Source organism: Lissotriton vulgaris, chromosome 3_1, assembly GCF_964263255.1.
Source record: "Lissotriton vulgaris chromosome 3_1, aLisVul1.2, whole genome shotgun sequence".
In the NCBI taxonomy this organism is placed as follows: domain Eukaryota; kingdom Metazoa; phylum Chordata; class Amphibia; order Caudata; family Salamandridae; genus Lissotriton; species Lissotriton vulgaris.
Genome location: NC_141689.1, coordinates 1,450,065,526 through 1,450,085,505, shown reverse-complemented (window position 1 = coordinate 1,450,085,505; position 19,980 = coordinate 1,450,065,526). Strand labels below are relative to the sequence as shown.

At 47.2% G+C, this 19,980-nt stretch overlaps 1 protein-coding gene across 1 annotated transcript in view; it reads left to right on the top strand.

Annotated features, from left to right (window-relative positions):
* Nucleotides 1-920: 920 nt before the first annotated feature.
* The window catches only part of PPP2CB (protein phosphatase 2 catalytic subunit beta), a 237,294-nt gene continuing 218,234 nt past the window's right edge, over nucleotides 921-19,980 (top strand). Inside the window, exon 1 of the mRNA XM_086961934.1 lies at nucleotides 921-1,393. Coding sequence (XP_086818060.1) covers nucleotides 1,292-1,393 — 102 coding nt within the window. The 5' untranslated portion in view covers nucleotides 921-1,291. The remainder of the gene's footprint in view (nucleotides 1,394-19,980) is intronic.

Genomic DNA, 19,980 nt, shown 5'->3' with positions numbered 1-19,980 from the left:
TTCTTGACGTGTTTGTAAATTAACTACACCGCATGTTTAAAAAGATTGTTTCCAACTGTATTGTTTATGACTAGTTTGCTATCACTTTGCTTGGAGGATAACTTTGTTTTAGGGATGTTATAATGGGGCCCTAAGTTGCCAACATTGGCGCATGGTGTAAATATGCTGGTTTCCACACTGGATCTCATCTCTACACATACTGTGAGATTTTGCTTATTTTATTTTTCGTTTTCGTGGTTGCTTTTACTCAGGCCGCCACTCAGCACGGGCAGCATTGATTGGCAGAGCAGCTCGCTGGCGCTCTTGGCAGTCAGGCCCCTGTTACCGCAGGTCTTAGAGTTCCTTGTTGCTCAAATGGGTGTCATTTTCGATATTTATAAGTTTCTCCATTTGTTTCATTGCTTGATTTTTGCTTGCGATAAAGTGTCACTCATAGTTGTTGAAATGTCACTCATAATTACAATGAAATAATGAAAATGTCACACATAGCAATTTGAAACCTTGGCAGCTATGCCTGAACGCCAGACCTAAAAACTCATACATGCCATTACACACGATTCAGGAGGGAGACTAGATGTTTTAAGCTAAAAAGGGCTTTATGTTGGCTGTCTCCCGCCTGTAATAGTCTGTGCTTCAATGGAAATCAATGAGAGCAATACACACTTCCGATTATTATTATTATTTTAAATCTCCCACTTTCCTCTTTAAAAATGTTGGCATGTTTACGTTTCATCAGGTTGTACACAATCACCTCATCATTTTCAGGTCGCTAACCACTTCAGTTGCGCACGGCAACAGTCCAGCCCAGTGTCGCCTTAACCAATGAGCGATGGCCCACATAAGATGGCCGACATTCGTCCATAGTCCCTTTTCAGTGTGGACGGATCCACCCCTTGCATCCCCAGCAAGGAAATGCCATTAAGGTGACGTCAGAGCAGAAAAGGGGGGCGGTCGGTGGGAAGTGCGCATAGCCGGGGCGGCCATTACAGAAGCGCGGCTGTGAAGACGCGGGCCGTCTCACTAACAACCTACAAGGGGGCAATATTCCGGCCGCCCCACCCGACACGCAGTGGTTCCTTCCTTTCTGTGCCCTTTGCGAATGAAACACACGGAACGTAGCGACCGAAAAGAGTCGCCGCGGAGTGGAGGCCAACCGGCGCGGTCTAGAACGGAGGAGCAGTTGAAACGCTGCGCGGCTTTCGAGGGCTGAGCGTGGGGCGCGCGCACCCGGCGGCGGGAGGAGCAGCAGCGCCGGGGGCCCGTGCAGGGAGGAGCCCGAGCAGCGGCCGCCATGGACGAGAAGGTGTTCACCAAGGAGCTGGACCAGTGGATCGAACAGCTCAATGAGTGCAAGCAGCTCAACGAGAACCAAGTGCGGACCCTGTGCGAGAAGGTGAGCGGTGCGGGCCCTGCGGCTGGTGTTACCAAGACAGGGAAGGTTGTCTTGGGGAGTACAGAAGCGGCGCGCATGCGCAGCAGCCTCCTGCACGGCCAGGGCTATTCGGTCGTTCAGTCCCGCTGATTTCGCCCCTATTGCCGGGTACGTGATTGGGTTGCAGGTGGATGATGGCCACCCTTGGCGAAGGGGGCCTGTCCCTTTTCCACGTCTCTGGCACTTGAGCGCGTGCGCACACCAAAGGCACCTGGTACCCCTTCAACACTTTTTAGGTGGCCTGCACTATGGGTTCCCCAAGGGGACGGGTGGAGTAGAACGGGCCTTCTTTGGTCGTTTTGGGAATTGCCCATAGCATGGCTCCTGTTTTTGTTCTTCGCAGTCTCGCCCGATCATCCTTGTATTGGTTCCCTCGCAATAATACGTGGCTTTCCTTGCACCTCTTTTTCTGACAATGATGTTCCTGCAGTCACGTATATTACTATATATTTCTGAAACGAAGATGTGTGGAACAATGACACAAAGTAGGAGTAAAGCGATGGGTAATCAAAAAAGCTATTTTAGTAGTTGTTTACTTAGTATTTTCAGCATCATCTGAGGTTGGAACCAATTTTTCAGATGTTCACTTGAAGTGACGGTAGTGAAGGGGAGACTGGCCATGCTCTATGCTTGGAGAGTATGTGGTGAAAGAAGGGCGAGTTGTTTAAATTTAGATTCAGCTTTGGCTAGAACTGTCAAAGAGCAGACCCAGTAAATACTATGAGCGTGGACATCGTGTGACGATTGTGGTGACAAACTTAATTGAAAAATAGCACCTGGTTTCAGTTAATTATGTTATTTTCTGTGTTAAGTCTGTCACTTGAAAGTTTTAAACATTTGTAAAAGCATAAGGGGTAGAAGTCTGTTGTGTGTAAACGAGAAATGGGACAAAAAAGGTTGGATGTTTAAAGTGATTTTCATGCTTCCAGGGGCCCTAAACACAAGATTTGTGGAATGGTCTCCATGACTTTGACGCAGGAGGGAAGATAGAGATTTGAGGGGTAAGATGAATAGGAGCGTACATTGTCTTCCAACTTGCAGAAAGCCATGCTAATTTTCGCAGTGTTTCAACGGAACAAAACTTGCCTGACTGGGAAGATTACGTTGGATGGGGGTTAGACGAAAAATGGGTGTTTGGGTTTGTGGAGGACCAAAGGGAACTCTGATTTTCTCGGGCACCCCTTATTGTGTGTGTGTGTGTATTTTTTTATAAATATAACGAAGAAAGATGGAAAGTCGCATATGCTGTGATGGGTGGAAAAAGGAAATCCAGTACTTTGTTAGTCCAAATGATTGTTAAATCAATCATTTGTAAAGCGCACTACATACCCGCCAAGGTCTCAAGGCGCGGGGGGGGGGGCGCTACTGATCGAACAGCCTGGTCTTGAGTATCCTCCTGAAGGTCAGCATGTCTTGGGTCTGTCATAGGCTCAGTGGGAGGGTGTTCCATGTCTTGGCGGCGAGCTCCCACCAGTGGTTGTTTTTCGGGTGCGCGGAACGGTGGCGAGTGAGAGGTTGGTGGAGCGTAGCTGGCGGTTGGGGATGTAGGAGAGCCGTCTGTTGAGGTAGGCTGGGCCAGTCTTGTGGAGTGCCTTGTGTGGGTGAGGAGCTTGATGGATATCCTCTTGTTGACTGGGAGCCAGTGCAGGTTTCTCAGATGGGGTGTGAAGTGGCCGTGGCTTGGTACACCGAGGATCCGTCGTGCAGCGGCGTTTTGGATACGTTGTAGTCGTTTGATGAGCTTGGTAGAGGGTGTTTCAGTAGTCAAGTCTGCTGCTGACGAGGGCCTGGGTGACTGTCTTTCTTGTATCTGCTGCTGTTCATCTTTAGATCTTGCGGAGAGTGTTGGAGGTGGAGACGGCGTTGACATGCCGGAGAGGAAGGAGGTGGTTCAATCCAGAGCCTTGTCTCGGATCCCTGCGGCGTGCGCGTAGTGTATGGTGGCAGACTGTCGAAGGCGGCAGAGAGGTCTGGGAGGATGAGTGCTGCGATCTCACAGTTGGGTCCTGATGTCGTTGGTGGCGGCGATGAGGGCAGTCTCTGTGCTGTCGTTGCTGCGGAACCCTGACTGGGAAGGGTCCAGGATTCTGTTTTCTTCGAGGTATCGGGTTAGCTGCCTGACTGTTTTCTCGATGACCTTGGCCGGGAAGGGGAGCAGAGAGATGGGCTGGAGTTTTGAGGTCTCTTGGGTCTGCCTTAGGTTTTTTGAGTAGGGCGTTGATCTCGGCGTGTTTCCACATCTCCGGGAAGGTCGCGGTCTCGAGGGAGAGATTACTGACGTTGCACAGGTGGGGTGCGATGGTGCTGCTTGCTCTTTTGAAGACGTGGTGCGGGAATGGGTCCGACGGAGAGCCGGAGTGGATTGAGCGCATGGTCTTGGTGGTCTCATCGATGCACACGCTGGCTCAGAATAGCAGGGGGTCATGGTCGATGGTGTACGGAGGGTCTGTTGTGTTGCTCTCTGTTGGGGCTGTCTGGGTGTTGAAGCTGTCGTGGATGTCTGCTATCTTGCGGTGGAAGAAGGAGGCGAGGGAGTCGCACAGGGCTTGCGACGGTGGGATGTCCGTGTTGGAGCTGGGGTTGGAGAGTTCCTTTACGATGTTGAAGAGCTCCTTGCTATTGTGTGCGTTGTTGTCGAGGTAGTCTTTGAAGGAGGTCCTCTTGGCCGCCCTGATGAGGTGGTGGTTGCGAATGGCGTCCTTGTGTGCTGCGTGGCTGTCCAGAGTTCGTTCACTGTGCCATTTTCTCCTCTAGTTTCCGGCAGGCTTGCTTGGAGGCTAGGAGTTATGGGGTGAACCAGCTGGCCCTCTTGCTGGTGTCTGTGGAGGGGTTTCTTCAGCTTCAGTCTTAAATATTAAGACAACTTGAAAATACCACATTCAAATACATTTGTTATTGAACCCTTTAGGGAGACTAGCTCAAGAGAAAAGTGGCAGTGCATAGTAAGAAATAACATAGTCATATGGCAGTGTATTTTTAATGACTGTTGTGAATGGGTTACTACGAAAGACAGCCTAGTTACATTCTTGAACAAGAAATGCAAATGTTAGTCCTTTCTTGTGAAGTTAGCAGAGTCCGGCAAGCATCGGAGAATAAACCAACTGAAAAATTCAATCAGTTTATGAAATGGTTTACATCAATCCATATTCAAATGCGATTTTTAAGTCTTTAGACCTCGTTTATTACGCACATTAAAAGTTTAAACAAATGCACAGCTCAGACAGTTGGTGTATACTACCATCAAACATCACTAATTCTACCTTTATGAATCTGCTCTAATGTGAAGCTTTGCACGTGTTTGGCATTACATTTGTGTGACCTCACCTGCTGAACTTTTTAACTTTATCAATCCGCGCTTGGACATCATCAAAGAGACAGTTTGATATCCTAAATTAAGATTGAGTAGTTCCATTTACATTAAAATTCTGTTCTCCATGGCCACCACATTTCAGCCAGTATCATTTTACCTGATTAGAAAAAACAAATCGGTGAACACATTTTCAGCTGTTTAATTATCCGACAGAGGTTTACACTCCGCGTTGCGAAGATTTAATTGCTAAATTATGCTCCTCTATCCTTAACTATTTCAACGTTTTGTAGTGGTTATAATTATATTTTAATTTGTCACTGCCCTATATTCTTAGATTTTGGGTTGTTGTGCTTTATTGCTGTTGATGGATTTTCCTTGTAAGATTTATACATTTTTCAAGCTATAAATTGCTTACTGGTTCTTGCTTTGGGGGAAGCATGGCAGGCTTGCAACAGAGACCATTGTAGTAGCTTTATCCGGTTCAGGCATTCAACCGTAGAAGTCTTGGTCTTCAATCAGTAAGGAAACTGAAACCCAAAGCTTGAATAGGGAGCTTTGTAGGTGTGTTGGATTATCTGGATAGATGAGAAGATGCAACCCTAATCCTTCCATTTGCTTTCTCTGAATGGCAAACAATAAATGGAGGAAAGGTACTGAACTTCCACCTCTAGCTTTTGAATTTGAAATCCTGAAAGGATACCATATTGTAATTTTCATTACCTTATTGGGCAGCTGCATCGTTGGAAGCAAAGTCTTAAGAGCCAGAGCGGATACCCAGGATACCACTGGCAGGTAGCACCTGGTATTGAACGCTTTCTATTTGATTTTAATGCTAAACTATCTGTTAGAGGTATGAAGTTCTCAAGATTCTGGTAACCCTTTTCACAGGCAGTTCAGTATGGTTACCAACACTGCGGTCAAGCTGCCTCTGAGTGATGGGCAGAGGAAGATGCGGGTCTAGGAGGTTTGGTTTATGTAGGACATAGTGCATGACACATCCCGTCTCAAATTTTTTATTAAAAAAAATATTTTATTGCCATCTAGCAGCTTATCAAATATTTTGCCTTGTCCAGTAATAAAACGGACACATAGAAGCATTGATACCACAGGGAGTTGAAACAAGTCCCACAAAGTAACCCCTCACATAAATAAAATGTGCTATAAATGGCAGTTAGATCGCCAATACGTGATGGTACCACCATTTTTTTCCGACCGTCATATTTTCGGGGCACCTCCTGTCTTCATAGATTGTTTCCTCCAATTTTCCTCACCAATCCACTCCCTTAGTCCATACCTCTAGCGAAGGCGCCACAGAGTAGGTCCAATTGTGAGTGATTTCAAGTTTAACTTGTTGTGTACCTAAGCCCATCTAAGCAGTGAGGTCTGTGAGTGTATCACAGGGGATCTGTAAATCCTGGATATCCTGCCCTTACCCAAGTGGCCCATGAGAATTTTGTTTTCCAGGGATCCTGAAGCTCCTCACCATGGGCATGCAGGGTATGCTGGAGTTGTAAAAAAACATTCCTCGTAACTAGTGCATCCAATAATTATTGTGTCTAAGAAATGATTCTTGAGTCTATAGTAATTTCCTTTGGTTCTACCCAACAGAACCACTTGTAGCCTCTTATGATTATTACCCAGGTTCCCGTGGGACACTGGGGTTACCCCATTGTTAATGATGGCGCGTTGTAAACAAAGGTAGAATTGAGAGAATAACATTTGAGATTGTTTGGTGCTCCTGGGAGGCTTTCATATCTTGACCATCCCTAACCTTGCCAGGGCTTGACAACCCAATAGAATCCCACCTTTTTAAATCCTTCCAGAGTGGACACAAGAGTCAAACATCTACCCACCAGGGATGTGGAATTACTATAGTCTAATGCCGCGGACAAATTGTTTGGGGTCAAGGGCAACAAGTATTCATGTGTATTTTGTCCTTGGGCCAAGTAGGCCCAACAACCTGTAGCACAAACCGTTTGGATGCCAGTTTGCAGTACCACATTATGGATTAGGGAATGGCACCGTTTGCCGTTAAGGTAATAGTTTTGTCCATGTGTTAACCGCATCCATGCTTGCAAGTTTCCCCTTCCTGTGCTGGACCACAATTAAAACGGGTGTGGTCATGACGAGCTCAGCTCGTCATGAGCGCTGTGCTGCATGACGAGCTGAGCTCGTCATGAGCATGGAAGGGGTTAATGCTGTTCGAAGTTATATTTATGGTTCATTAATTGAAAGCCTTTATTAGGGTGAGCACGCTAAGTACAGTGGTTCCAGTATAAAACAAGCATTTGCAATGCAATAAGTCTTGCATTTACGTGAAACCTGTTGCTTTGCAAATGGTAGTCATCGTGGACAGATGGGGGAGGGGGGGGGGGTCAGGGAGAAGCACAGACAATAGGAGTGGGGGGGTGTAAAGAAGGCAATAGGAGAACCTCATTAAAGAAAATAGTGCTCCCAATCTAAATAACACCTACCGTGTAATACTCAAATTAAAGGGTCCAGTCGCCATGGGAAGTGACAAAGGAAGAGGAGGCGGTACTAAGGAGGGACTCACATGCTTGTTGATGAATCAGAAGCCAGCATTTAGGACAGAGAATGATGCAAGCCAATGGCAAACATGATCGGAGAGTGGGTGGGGCTTCTATTCGCTACTCGTTTACAATAAGTCTTGCAGCGCATGCGCGCTGGCTCAGCCTAAATATGTCCACACGCTTTCAAAGTTTAGCAATATGAGGCTTTATATTAAGATCCCAGAATGCTCTGATTTGATGCAAATAATCGCAGAAGCTTGAAAGCAAGATTGATGATTCTTTGCTTTCAAAATAAAATGTTCATAAATACTTGAAAGCAGGAAAAAACATTTAGCTAAACTACTGTAAAATGCCAGTTATCGTTTCTTTGCAACATTTAGTAACGTGTTGATGCATGCTAGTATTTTCCAAAATTAATCATACTGGAAAATTGGTGTAACCAGTTTCAATGAGATGGGAAACAAATAAACAAGCATTGGAATGGCCAGAGGAATGTAGCATTTTAGAGCCTTGCCAGTTAGGCTTCCGCAGTAAGGTCGGCACTAACAAACAATGCTTTAACCTCAGCCTTGTAATTGTGAAATACACCATTGCATGAAACTCTCCAGTCTATCTGGCCTTTATGGATTTGTCTTCAGCTTTTGACTTCGTAAATAGGTCAAGGCTACATTTACAAGATGTCCCTATGATTAATGGAAAACCCCTTCCTGTGTTATATGCCGACGATACGGTTCTTATATGCCACACCCCTAATTCTCTGCGCATTCTTGTACAGTCTTTTGTTAAATACATGGACCTAAGAGTTAATTTTAGCAAATCATTTTTAATGTCCCGTGGCCCTCCGAGACGCCAGCTCAGTTCTATGTTCTCAAAGTCCATAAATGTAATTTTTAGGTCGAGCAGACGTACGCTCAATGCGTGAGCATTGAGAGTGTCTGCTACAGACCTAATGTTGCCCGTATTCAGGAGACTGGACACGACTCAGACGCGCGCTTTTGCAGTCTCGGATTTGACCGCGGGAGCGCGCGTCTGAGCCGCGCTTGCGCAGATCAACTCACAGCCCCTGCTCACACACAGCCAGCCCCCACCCCTCTGCATGCACGCATACACACAGGCGCGCGCGCACACACACACACACACACACGCTGCCGCCCCCCACCCACCCCCCTGCATACACACACACACACGCTGCCGCCCCCCACCCACCCCCCTGCATACACACAGACACGCAAGCACGGAGCCCCACTCACCGGACACATTCAGCCCCCACCCCTCTGCATGCACGCACGCACACAGGCGCGCGCGCACATACACACGCTGCAGCTCCACTCACCGGGACTTCTACTCCGCAGGACTCTTCCGACGTCAACGGGCACAGGGACACCGGCACTCCGCTCCTTGGCTTCCCGGGCGGACGCCGGCTGCACGCAGGGCTCTCCTCTCTGCACCGGAGCCATGCGCCAGCCTCTGCAGCCTGCCTCTTGGGAAGCTCCGGTCGCGTGTCCGGCCCCGCCCCCGTCCCAACAAAGGTTGCCTGGCTTCCTGTTGAAGCCGGGCTGCTGCGGTGAGTTTGCTTTTTAACCCTTTCCTGTCTGTAGACACGTCACCCTGGGCACCGCGTCAGCACATAGGACTTCGATATGTGTAAAAGTTGTTTTATTTTATTCGCCCGCTTTTCTGTGCTGACACTTCCTTGTTTCCCAACGCTGCAGAGACCCGGGGGAGCCCCTCGTCCGGGTGACTTGCATTTTGAATGGGGAATGTCATGGCGCTTCGCGTGTCATTCATTATCTCTGTCCCCGCCTCAGACCAGTTTCTGCTGACGTTGATATTCATGCAGTCTCACAGTTATTCTCACGTTTCAAGTCATGGAGAATTTGCGTAATTTATTGGCTGAAACATTCTTGTTTGTTTTGTGGCTTCATGTGTCTGGAATTCCTGCGTTGGTGTGGGACACTAGCGTCCCTCTGAGTCTTGTTAACTGTTCCGGTTTGCAGTTCATGACATTTGACCCCAGGCCGCTCTTACATGCTTCCTTTCCACTCCAGGTGCAACAGGCATTCTTTTACCCTGCTGCTGCCAGAAACAAGGTGGGCACACATAGATCCATCCCTAGTTCTTCAGATTCCCTGCTGTCTGGTTCTATTCAAGGGAGTGTATTTGAACTCAGTGACTGAGCACAGCTATGTACAAGCAGACTTGCACAACCAGTCAGCACCTTCTGTGTGTGTGTGTGGTTGGAAGCTCTTTTGCTCTCTTTTCTTCACTGGTAGAGATGTGGCTGTTGAGCCGGAGGATGATGTAACACTTACACAATGAAAAGAGTCTAGCTAAACCTTTATTCCGGCGCTTAATTTGTAAAATAATATATGCATAAAAGTGCCGGAGCTCAGTTTTCTCGGGAGTTAACCACAGATTCTACTGAATGCTGGGATTGTTGAATACTGAGGCTGCCTTGTTTTGATTCCACCTCATCAACTTTTCTTACACCACTTTACTCTTCCTCTCTTATACCTCACTTTCCAGGTTCTTTTTCTTACCCCTGCTGCTTTAGTACCAGTTTTCTTATCCTTTCTTCCTTTTTAGCCTTTCTCTGTTGTGCTCTACACCAAAGTCAGATGACGAAAAATAATTCTTGGACCTTAAAAATAAGTACTGGTGCCCACTACCTGCACTACATGCCCATCCCTGTCTGTTTTTAAATCTGAAACACTCAGCTGTGTTGTGTTGGAGGCAATAGGCTTTTGCAGTAACATCAAGATCTCTGTTGTGACACTAGGTGTGGAACCGGAGAACTACACTGCCAGCTTCTCCTAGTCACCCTCACACCCTCACTCACCCTCACAACCCTCACACACCCTCACATCACCCCACCCTCTCACACCCTCGCACCCTCACCCTCACACCATCAAACCCTCACTCACCCTCACACCATCACACACTCACCCTCACACAATCAAAGCCTCACTCATCCTCATACACCCTCACACCTCCTCGGCCACACACCCTCACTCACCCCCCTTCACCCTCCCTCACTCACCCTCACACACCCCCTCACACACCCCCTCACCCTCACACACCCCCCTCACCCTCACACCCCCCCTCACCCTCACACCCCCCCTCACCCTCACACACCCCTTCACCCCCACACACACCCCTTCACCCTCACACTCACACTCGCACACACACACCCTCACCCCCTCTCACCCTCACCCACCCTCACCCACCCTCACCCACCCTCACCCACCCTCACCCACCCTCACCCACCCTCACCCACCCTCACTCACCCTCACTCACCCTCACTCACCCTCACTCACCCTCACTCACCCTCACTCACCCTCACTCACCCTCACTCACCCTCACTCACCCTCACTCACCCTCACTCACCCTCACTCACCCTCACTCACCCTCACTCACCCTCACTCACCCTCAGTCACCCTCAGTCACCCTCAGTCACCCTCAGTCACCCTCAGTCACCCTCACTCTCACCCTCACACCCCCTCTCACCCTCACCCCGCATCACTCATTCGCCACCACAACATCAATCTGTGCAACCATTCAACAACTACTTCAAATATGTTCTCTCAATGTTTCAAGCTTTATTACAAATGTAACAAAAACATGTTAATATTTCACTTCTGTTCTAGGAGTTTTGTAGCAATAAAAGACACAGAACATAATCTTCACAAGTTATTTACAAAACTTTAAGCTATTGCCATTATAAATTATAATACCTTTTATTTAAGTATTAATTATGTAAAAAAAAATGAAAAGCCATTGTTATTTGTAATATCAATACATGTAAGTCACGTAAATACAACACATATTGCATTACAAGTGCAATATGTGTCACATTTGCAAAAATTATAACTATTGGCATTGTAAATGACAAAGCTATTAATTTCGCTATTTTCAAAAACAAAACCTAACTAAAAAAAATTGTCATTTACAATTCCAATAGCTCAAACTTTCCTAATGCGAGACCTATTGCATTGCAAATGCTTGTTAGTTTTCCCCGTCCGATGAACACAGGCACAATTTTAGCTATCTTAAATTACAATGTGTTCTAGTGGTCACTTACGGAGCTGAGATTTGGGGTACTGCGAACAGTACCTGCATTCAGCAGGAATAAAACAGATTCTGTAGGAAGCTGTTGGGTAGCCCAATCTCCACTCCATAATATGTTTGCCACAAAGAATTACATTTAACCCCTTCGCTGCGGCGGCTATTCCGCCGCAGCGCTAAGGGGGAGGCGGGGCCGTGCGGCGCTCCAGTGCTCGTGACGTAACCGCTCTGTCACTGCACGCGGTTGAGCTGTGCTTGTGACGGAACGGTTCCGTCATGGCCTCGCCCGCTCTTTAGAACGTCAGCGCAGGCGCGGAATTGGCACTGCGCAGGCGCGGCGAGCGGGCCGTGACGGAACCGTTCCTTCACCAGCACAACCCACCCGAGGCTCGTGACGGGACGGTTCCGTCACGAGCATGGGAGGGGTTAAATTATATAACTGACTTTATACATGCCCGACCAGCCCTTTCCTGGCTATCGGTCTGGAAAAATGAGGCAGCGACTCTCACCAGAGATTATTACTGATTGTTTGAAGTGTGAGAACGGGATGCATATCCCCTGGCTATCTGGAGTACATCAGAGTTTATGCAGCATCAACAAAGGCAGTATCTTTTCAAATCCTGGTAAAGCTGAAACTGCATTAATAAGACCTCAGAAGCGCCCTTTATCTGTTATATAGCACTGAAAGGACTGCGCTGGAATCAAAGAAACCTTTCCTTTCTAGTTATGTCTCTGGAGCGGTACTACCACCTCCTACCAAATTATCTTGTTTTATCCAAAGGTTTTTACTCCTTTTCCTGTCATCTACATTGTTTTTATTGTTTTGTACTTTTATGGATACAATGTTTATCTGAATAAAGTTTATGAACTAACAAAGCCAGTTGGTCTGAAATCGGTTGTCCGCTTTGTAGTTTTGCCGATGTGACTTGTTTTGGTGTAGTTTTTGAAAAACATATTGGTGTGAGAGCTGCCGGGCCCTCACCGTGATAACCAACATTGGCAAAAGCAAAAATTGTTTTTAGTCTCAAAAGGCACACACTGCCACAGTAGTTACTGGCACTGAACAAAATTACTTTGTGTGCCGATATGCTCCTTGTGAAAGAGCAGAATGCTGTCCCTGACAGTGAAGCCAGCAGATACATACACAATGTTAATAAACACAAAAGGTCACGGTCAACGCAGGACCAAATTAGGGGCCCAATTATTAAAGACCGTCTCAAAGGTGCACCCATGTCCTTGAATTGTGAGCAGCAATATAGCTTTTGTGGCTTCCCAAGTAACCACTCCATCGTGTCCCTGCCCACAATGGTGAGTGGGGACAATGGGCTCACCTGCTTGGTTCCTCTCCGTGCAGGAAAGGGGTCTGATAAGACACTATTAACCTGCACCCAGGCTTGAGGACCCACATAGATTGCCCTCAAGTATTCGTGGAAACAATGTCTAAGACCATACCGCCAAGCACTTAATTAAGATATGTCCAGTCTGCCGTATCAGAACCTTTTTCAAAGTCTAGTAACAGGAGAGCAGCTGAGCCTCAAGTTCTGATATGTGAAAGTGCTATATGTACACTGCAGATGCAATGTCTAGTACTACGCTGGGGAATAAACTCACATTGGTCCTGGAGGACCAAGGCATTGAGCACCTTCAGCAGTCGATAAGCCATAATATTGACATACGATTTAATATTGCTAATAATGAAGGATATGGGTTGAAAAGAGACACAAGTAGTCGGAGCGTGACCCGGCTTTGGGAGGACCACGATAGTGGCTTGGTCATTCTCTGGGGAGAAGTGGCCGCAAGATATTGCCTCCTTGAATGCTTTAGGAAGGAGCGGAACCAAATCTGAGCTGACCTTGCGGTAAAGCTCCAAGGGTAGCCCATCTGGTCCTGGAGTTTCCATTCGGTTGAGATCTGCCAGCGCAACCACAATTTCATCTGCAGTAATATCTTGACCAAATCAGTTTTATCTGGAGGTGATAGACTGGGCTAAGGAATGTCTCTATAAGTTTATGGTCCAATTTGGAAGCTGAAATATACAAGGACTGTTTATGTAAGTTTGTGTCATTGAAATCTTAACAAAACTGCCCTGCTCTGCATAACTATTGGTCAGAACCTAAACTACTTATAGATGTGCTAAATGAGCCATTAATTGCAAAAAACACAGTTGATGGACAGAATGTAGAACAATGTCATACATTCACCCCAGTACAAGGATCTGGGCCTAAATCCATCATTTTTTTGCACTCCACACCACCCTGGGTTAGACACTGGCTATATGCAAATCAGCTCTGACCCTGTGCCCCATGGGAACAGTCCAGTCCGAACTACCAAGCCATGTCTTTCCCAGACCGGAATCAAGCATCCGGTGCGCTGGGGATGCTCAGACGTGGGTCCCAGGCACTCCACACCACTGGAGTCAAGCTAGCCGGGCTGATGAGAGGTGTTACCTCGAAACCGGTCCGGTCCTCGGATGCTTGATTCCGTTCTGGGAAGGACATGGCTTTTGTAGTTCGGGCTGGACTGTTCCCATGGGGCACAGGGTCAGAGCTGATTTGCATATCGCCATTGTCTAACCCAGGGTGGTGTGGAGTGCAAAAAAACGGTGGATTTGGGCCCAGATCTTTTGACTGGGATGAATGTGTGACATTGATCCACATTCGGTCCATCACCTGTTTTGTTTGCAAATGAGCCATTAAGGCACTATGGGCCATATGTAGGTGGCCAAATACCGTTCAGTAAAACCGAAGACGGGTTGTTTTCGGCGTTACCGACCGGTATTTAGCCATTTGAGATGTACGTAATACCAAATGGCATCGATAATAACGAATCTGAAAATAATTACTGATTCCTTATTTACCAATCGGATAATATCGAAACCATGAATACCGAATCTGAAATAACGAATCGGTAAAACCCCCAAAAATGTGATGTAGCAAACCTCGTATTACCGATTTTTACCAAAATCGGTAATAACGAATCGTTGTTTACCACTTTTCAAGAGCATGTGGTAAGCGGGTGCAGTGCATAAAAACAGCCACAAAATCCAACAGTGTGAACACAATGGCGGCCCTCTACCTCATAGCAAGGCGGCTATGCTTGAGGGCAGCAGGAGTGAGGATCTGGAGACGGGAAGAGCAGGTGTACAGACTACGCATCACATTGTTCCAATTGACTGAACCTGAAATCCATGAAAGGTACAGACTGCACCCAGATACCATCCTTGACCTCATACGGGACCTTAAACCCTATCTGGAGCATCAGACCCCAAGGGCCTACGCAATCCCAACCCATGTCCAGGTACTCTGTTGCCTGTACCTCCTTGCATCAGGAAGTTTCCAGGGTGTGATGGTGTCACAGAGCTGTCTATCCCGTTTCTTCAACACCTTCCTGGATGCCATGATGGACAGAATGGAACATTACATCGCCTTCCCCAGTACACAGGCGGAGCTGCAGAGGACCAAGCTGGAGTACTACCAACTTGCGCAGTTCCCACATGTAATTGGCTGCATTGATGGGACACATATACCCATCTGCCCACCTGCAACAAGTGAATATATCTACAGAAACCGCAAATCCACCCACTCCATCAATGTGCAGGTGATATGTAATGCCAAGTACATAATAACTGACATTGTGGCCAAATTTCCCGGGAATAGCCATGACTCGTACATCTTCCGGAACAGTGGCATCCATACACGTCTGCTTGCTGGTGAATTTGGAGACTGATACCTACTAGGTAAGTCAATGTGTCACAGCCTGATACACCCTGGCCCAAGCTGTTGGTCACACAAATCAATGGCCCTTTCTTCTGTACATAGGTGACAGCGGATATGCCCTCCAGCCTTATCTACTCGCACCATATCTCAACCCAACCACCCCAAGGGAGAGGAGATACAATGTGGCACATAGGAGCACAAGCAACGCGGTGGATCGCACTTTTGGATTGCTTAAAAGCAGATTCCGTTGCCTCCACAAAACAGGAGGAGCCCGTCTGTACAGCCCCATCAAATGTTGCAAGATAATTGCTACGTGTGCAATGCTACGCAATCTGGCCACAAAAAAAGGAACAGCAGTGGAACTAACTGACTCAAAGGACGAGGACAACCATCAGCCAGAGCCCTGCGCAGCAGGTGCTGCAAATGAACATGATGGGAGACAGAGACGGGCAGAGATTACCTCAAACTATTTCTGAGTGAGTAACGACACAGAGCCAGTAACAGTTACATGTTATGGTGTTTATTAGGCACACCTCCAGTATTGAGATCAATGTCCAATTGACCTGGGTTACACCACCCATCTCATGTATGGCAACAGGCATAGGTCTCTACTTCCTGCGTCCACGCGCTGCACGTCCACGTTCACTAGCAACACTGTCTGGTGTGTTGGAGTGTTCCTGTGCTGTCCCGTGGCGTTCACTGCGCCTCTTACACTCGGTGGGTGAGGGCGTAATGCTACCACGGCTGGTAGCCTCCTCACTGTCACCCCCCGTGTCTCCCCCCCCCCACCCCCCCCTCCATTGTGGCCGCCTTAGCATTCTGTAGGAGCTCTAGAGCTGATGTCATGGACACCATCCCCCTGGCCACATCCCTGCTGCAATGCACCATCTTCTCCTGCATGGCGATGGACCTGTGACACATCAGTGATGTTGCAGTAACCAGCCGGTTCACGGACTTGTAAATAGGTCTGGAGCATCTGCCTCTCCCTCCGCCTCCCAAGACAGTCCTGCTCCAGCTGGATGTAGAGGTTGTCCAGAAGTTGCTACTCTCTCCATCCCGCACACAAGTTCTCTCCCATAGCACTGATGCCCTTTTCCATCCTGTGCTTGTTGATGTGTGCCACCTCCCTGTGCATTGATTTCATCTCCCTCCATTGCAGGCGCTGTACCTTCAGCATGTTGCCTTCCAGTCCAGCAAACACACTTTCTCCCTGCTCGAATGCTTCAGGACTGTCCGGCCTTGCCCTGCGGCGTCTGGATGATCTGTGGGCGCCCTCGGATGGAGTACCAGCCCTATCCCTGTTGGGTCCCTGTTGTATTGGACTATATCCGCCCACTGTGCCCTCCTCTGACGACTCCATCTGCTGGAGGGTGGGCACGGCATGCCTCCTGCCTGACTGTGGTGGTGGTATTGGTGATCGTCGCAGTGGGGACTGGGTGAGAGGGGATTGCAGCCCTCCCTGGCGCTGTGGTGGAGGATTGGGTGGCTGTGATGGTACCGAGCTTGTGGTCCCTGCAGGCATGCTGTCATCCTCATGTTGCCTCCCCTCTGGCCTGGCTGACGTGCCTCTGCTGCCCTCTGCTGCACTGCGAGATGACTTGTGGTAATGACACAAATGTAGAAGTACTCACTGCTCTGTCTGCAATGGAATTACATTAAACATCATGCTACAGATCACAGTGATTGTCCTGACGTAGCCTATTACTTTACCATGCTAATTTGTTTGCTAGCCTGACTGTCCTATACATCAGTTCCCTCTGACTAAATCTCCCATAATTCACTACAGGTAATCGGAAAGACGTGGGGTGGGAGCCCCCATGCCACTATGGGGAATGGGGGTTGGGAGGGGGTAGCGCAGCATGCTTGGCATGCTTCTTACCTTGTTTTCTTGCTGCTCTGGCGGAGCTGTCTGCGTCTCCCTCGCCACACACTCTCCGGCTGGATGGTTGACTCCACCATCAGTTCCAGTGATGTTGGTGCTGGGGCTCGGTTCTTTCCTCCACCTGTTTTTGCAGCCTGCCTCTGTCTCTCTGCCGTCCTTTGTTTTGCTGTCTTCCTTAGGTCGTACCACCTCTTCCTGATGTCCTCTATGGTGCGCTGGGTCACACCTATGGCATTCATTTTGTCCCGGATGCCACTCAAGATTTGCCTCTTCTGTGACTCGGGCACTTGGTGGGACTGGGCTCCAAAAAGCTTGTGGTGGTCTTGGCTGACATCCTGGATCAGTACCTCCAGCTCATTGTCACTGAGCTTCAGTTTTCTTTTCCTGTCACCTCCCTCCTTCTCCCTGTCCTGGCTTGCCATTTCAATGATTGTTGTAGTATTTTTTTTCTTGCTGGTAGCTGTGAGGCTCTGTTGCTGCTGGCTCCTCAGCCTGCCTGCATGCTTGCCTCACAGTGAGCTCCAGGTCCTGTGCAGCTGCCTGGGTGTGGCCACTTCCTGTTTGGGAGGTAATTGGGTGATACAGGATTGGCTGATTCAACGAATTACGATTTTTTAAATTATCGAATCGGTAATTACCGATTCGGTAATGTATTCTGTAACTCCGATTCGGTATTTAAATTTATTACCGATTCGTCCGCATTCGGTATTTATTACCGAATTTTAACGAATCGGTAAAGTTTAGCGAATTAAAAAAAATTATTAATTTTTTTTATCTACATCGCGTTTACCGATTCGGTATTAAGGAATCGGTATTCTTGATTTACCTACATATGGCCCTATGTTATGAAAAGTTTGAGAGCAGGCGACGCTCTCTTGCCTCTGTTCCCAGGCTGTACTGCAGCCCTTTTGTTGACAGTACTGAATGTTAAAGAGTGTCTTTTTCCTCACTGCACAAGAATGGCCTTTGCGTGGACAGACAATAGCTGTACTGAGGAGTTCAGTTTCTTTTCTTGCTCACTGGAAGTCACTTGTAATGCTTTGGCTTGAAGTGCGTTGAGTTTTGGGTGCTTACCTTTGTTTGCAGTTCAGACCAGGACCACAATTGGTTTTGTACATGGATGCAACATGAAGGTTGTTAGAATTCTTCAGGATTGGCATTGTGATTGGTTTAATTTAATGATTATAGGTTTTTGCTTCTCAGATTTAAGTTGTCTGGAGATTGTTTCTTGAGCGTGGACACAATTGTGAAACCTTTAGAAGTATATTGGGACGTCATTGTGCAGATGTTACAAAGGGATTGTATCACACTGCATAGTTTCGGGAGACAATGTATCTTGTAGATGGCAAAGCTGTGTGAAAAGATTTTGTTATTCGTGTGACTACATCATTTTTGTAGCATGATATTCCATTTATAATACTTAAAAAGCTAGGTGCTTTACTGTGTGTTCTGAAAGGAACTTGTGAGATATTGTAACATGGCACTTGGAGAATTATTTCTTCTCCTCGGACCTCAACTGTGTGTGCCAATCAGGAAAAAAGTGCATTCAATAGAAACAGTAACTTGGTGCTTCAACCCAGCCACCACGCTGAAAAGCACTGTTCCAGCTAGCAAGCAATGTCTTCATTACTGTATATTGAAAAACGACCTAAATGTGAAACTGTAAGACTGACTGCGACGAGGGAAGTGTGTGGACGAATTACATTATTACTACATAGAGGATTCTACAGAGAGAATACTGTCCATTTTATTCTAATTAGCCAAGTATGATCTGAGTTTTGCCGTACAATATTTCTGCGTGTTAACTATTCCTCCTGATGGAACGGCAAGGTGTGGAGGAAAGTGTGCAGAGCTGTGCTGTTATTTCCTTCTGCCTAACTTGAAACGAGCATTAGCAAAGCCAATAAATTACTCCTGTGCAAGAGCTATTGACTTTACCAATGTGTTTTAGTCTTGTACACCAGCCTGGCTGGTTTTCAGCACGGCTCAGTTGGCTGCATAGAAGCGAGTGTCGTTGTTGGCATAGAGTGCGGAATTGTGGAGTTGGGGGGCGTGGAGTATACATAGTGTAGTGCACTGTCATTACGGGCAACCTGTTTTTATTTGGAATGACTTTCCATTTGCACAGACCTACAGTTTACTGATGAAACTACACAGCATGCAAAACAATGTGTGGAAGTGGCATCACCTAGAGTATTTATTTCTTTTTATCCAATTCAAATTGGTGTTTCCCCACACTTCAGGACTGCATAAAATGTGCTTCATTTGTGTTTTCGGAATTCTGAAACATTTGCGCACTTCATTTAGACATTTAAATTTTGTGTGCAGCAAAAATAGCATTTTCTTTCACACCCACAGATTCCGATAAATCCTCTCACTTTGAAGTCTGAGAAAGAAAAGAATACACTAGAAGGCAGAGTTGACCTTGGAATCGCCATTAGACTGAGACGCCGGATTCGCGGCTGGAAGAAGCGGGAGGTCCTGAATAAACCGGACATGCACAAATACTTTGTTGGCTATAATCAGCTGAGATATTGCGGACTCTAACATTGGCAACAATTGCAATATTGAGATACTTTAGAACACAGATGGTTCCTGCTCCCATTTAGAGATCAGATTTGGCGCACAGAACATGACCAACATTGTTTTCACTTAAAGAAAGTGCAGGAGACGATTACACTCCCATTAAAAAGTCAAAGATACCCTTACCGGGTTGGAATTATCACCGGTCAAGCGGAACTACAATACACGCCATTATAACGAGAAAGCCCTGAAGAGTCAGTGACTTGTACTCTGATGAAACACGTGTCGGCTGGCGTGGTATAACTTGAGCAATAAAAAGAAACTATTGCTCTAACAAGAAGTGGATATCATTCCTTAAAGATTATTATATGTGATCTGTTAATTACACTACTTTGTGTTGAAATTCAATTGAGTGTGTGCGTGGGATTTGGCAATTTATTGTTCGAGGTGTTGTGAACCAACACCTTCTCGGAGGGGTTAAGAGGGTCTCCCCTCCCCTATAGCACCACAGCCTGCAACAG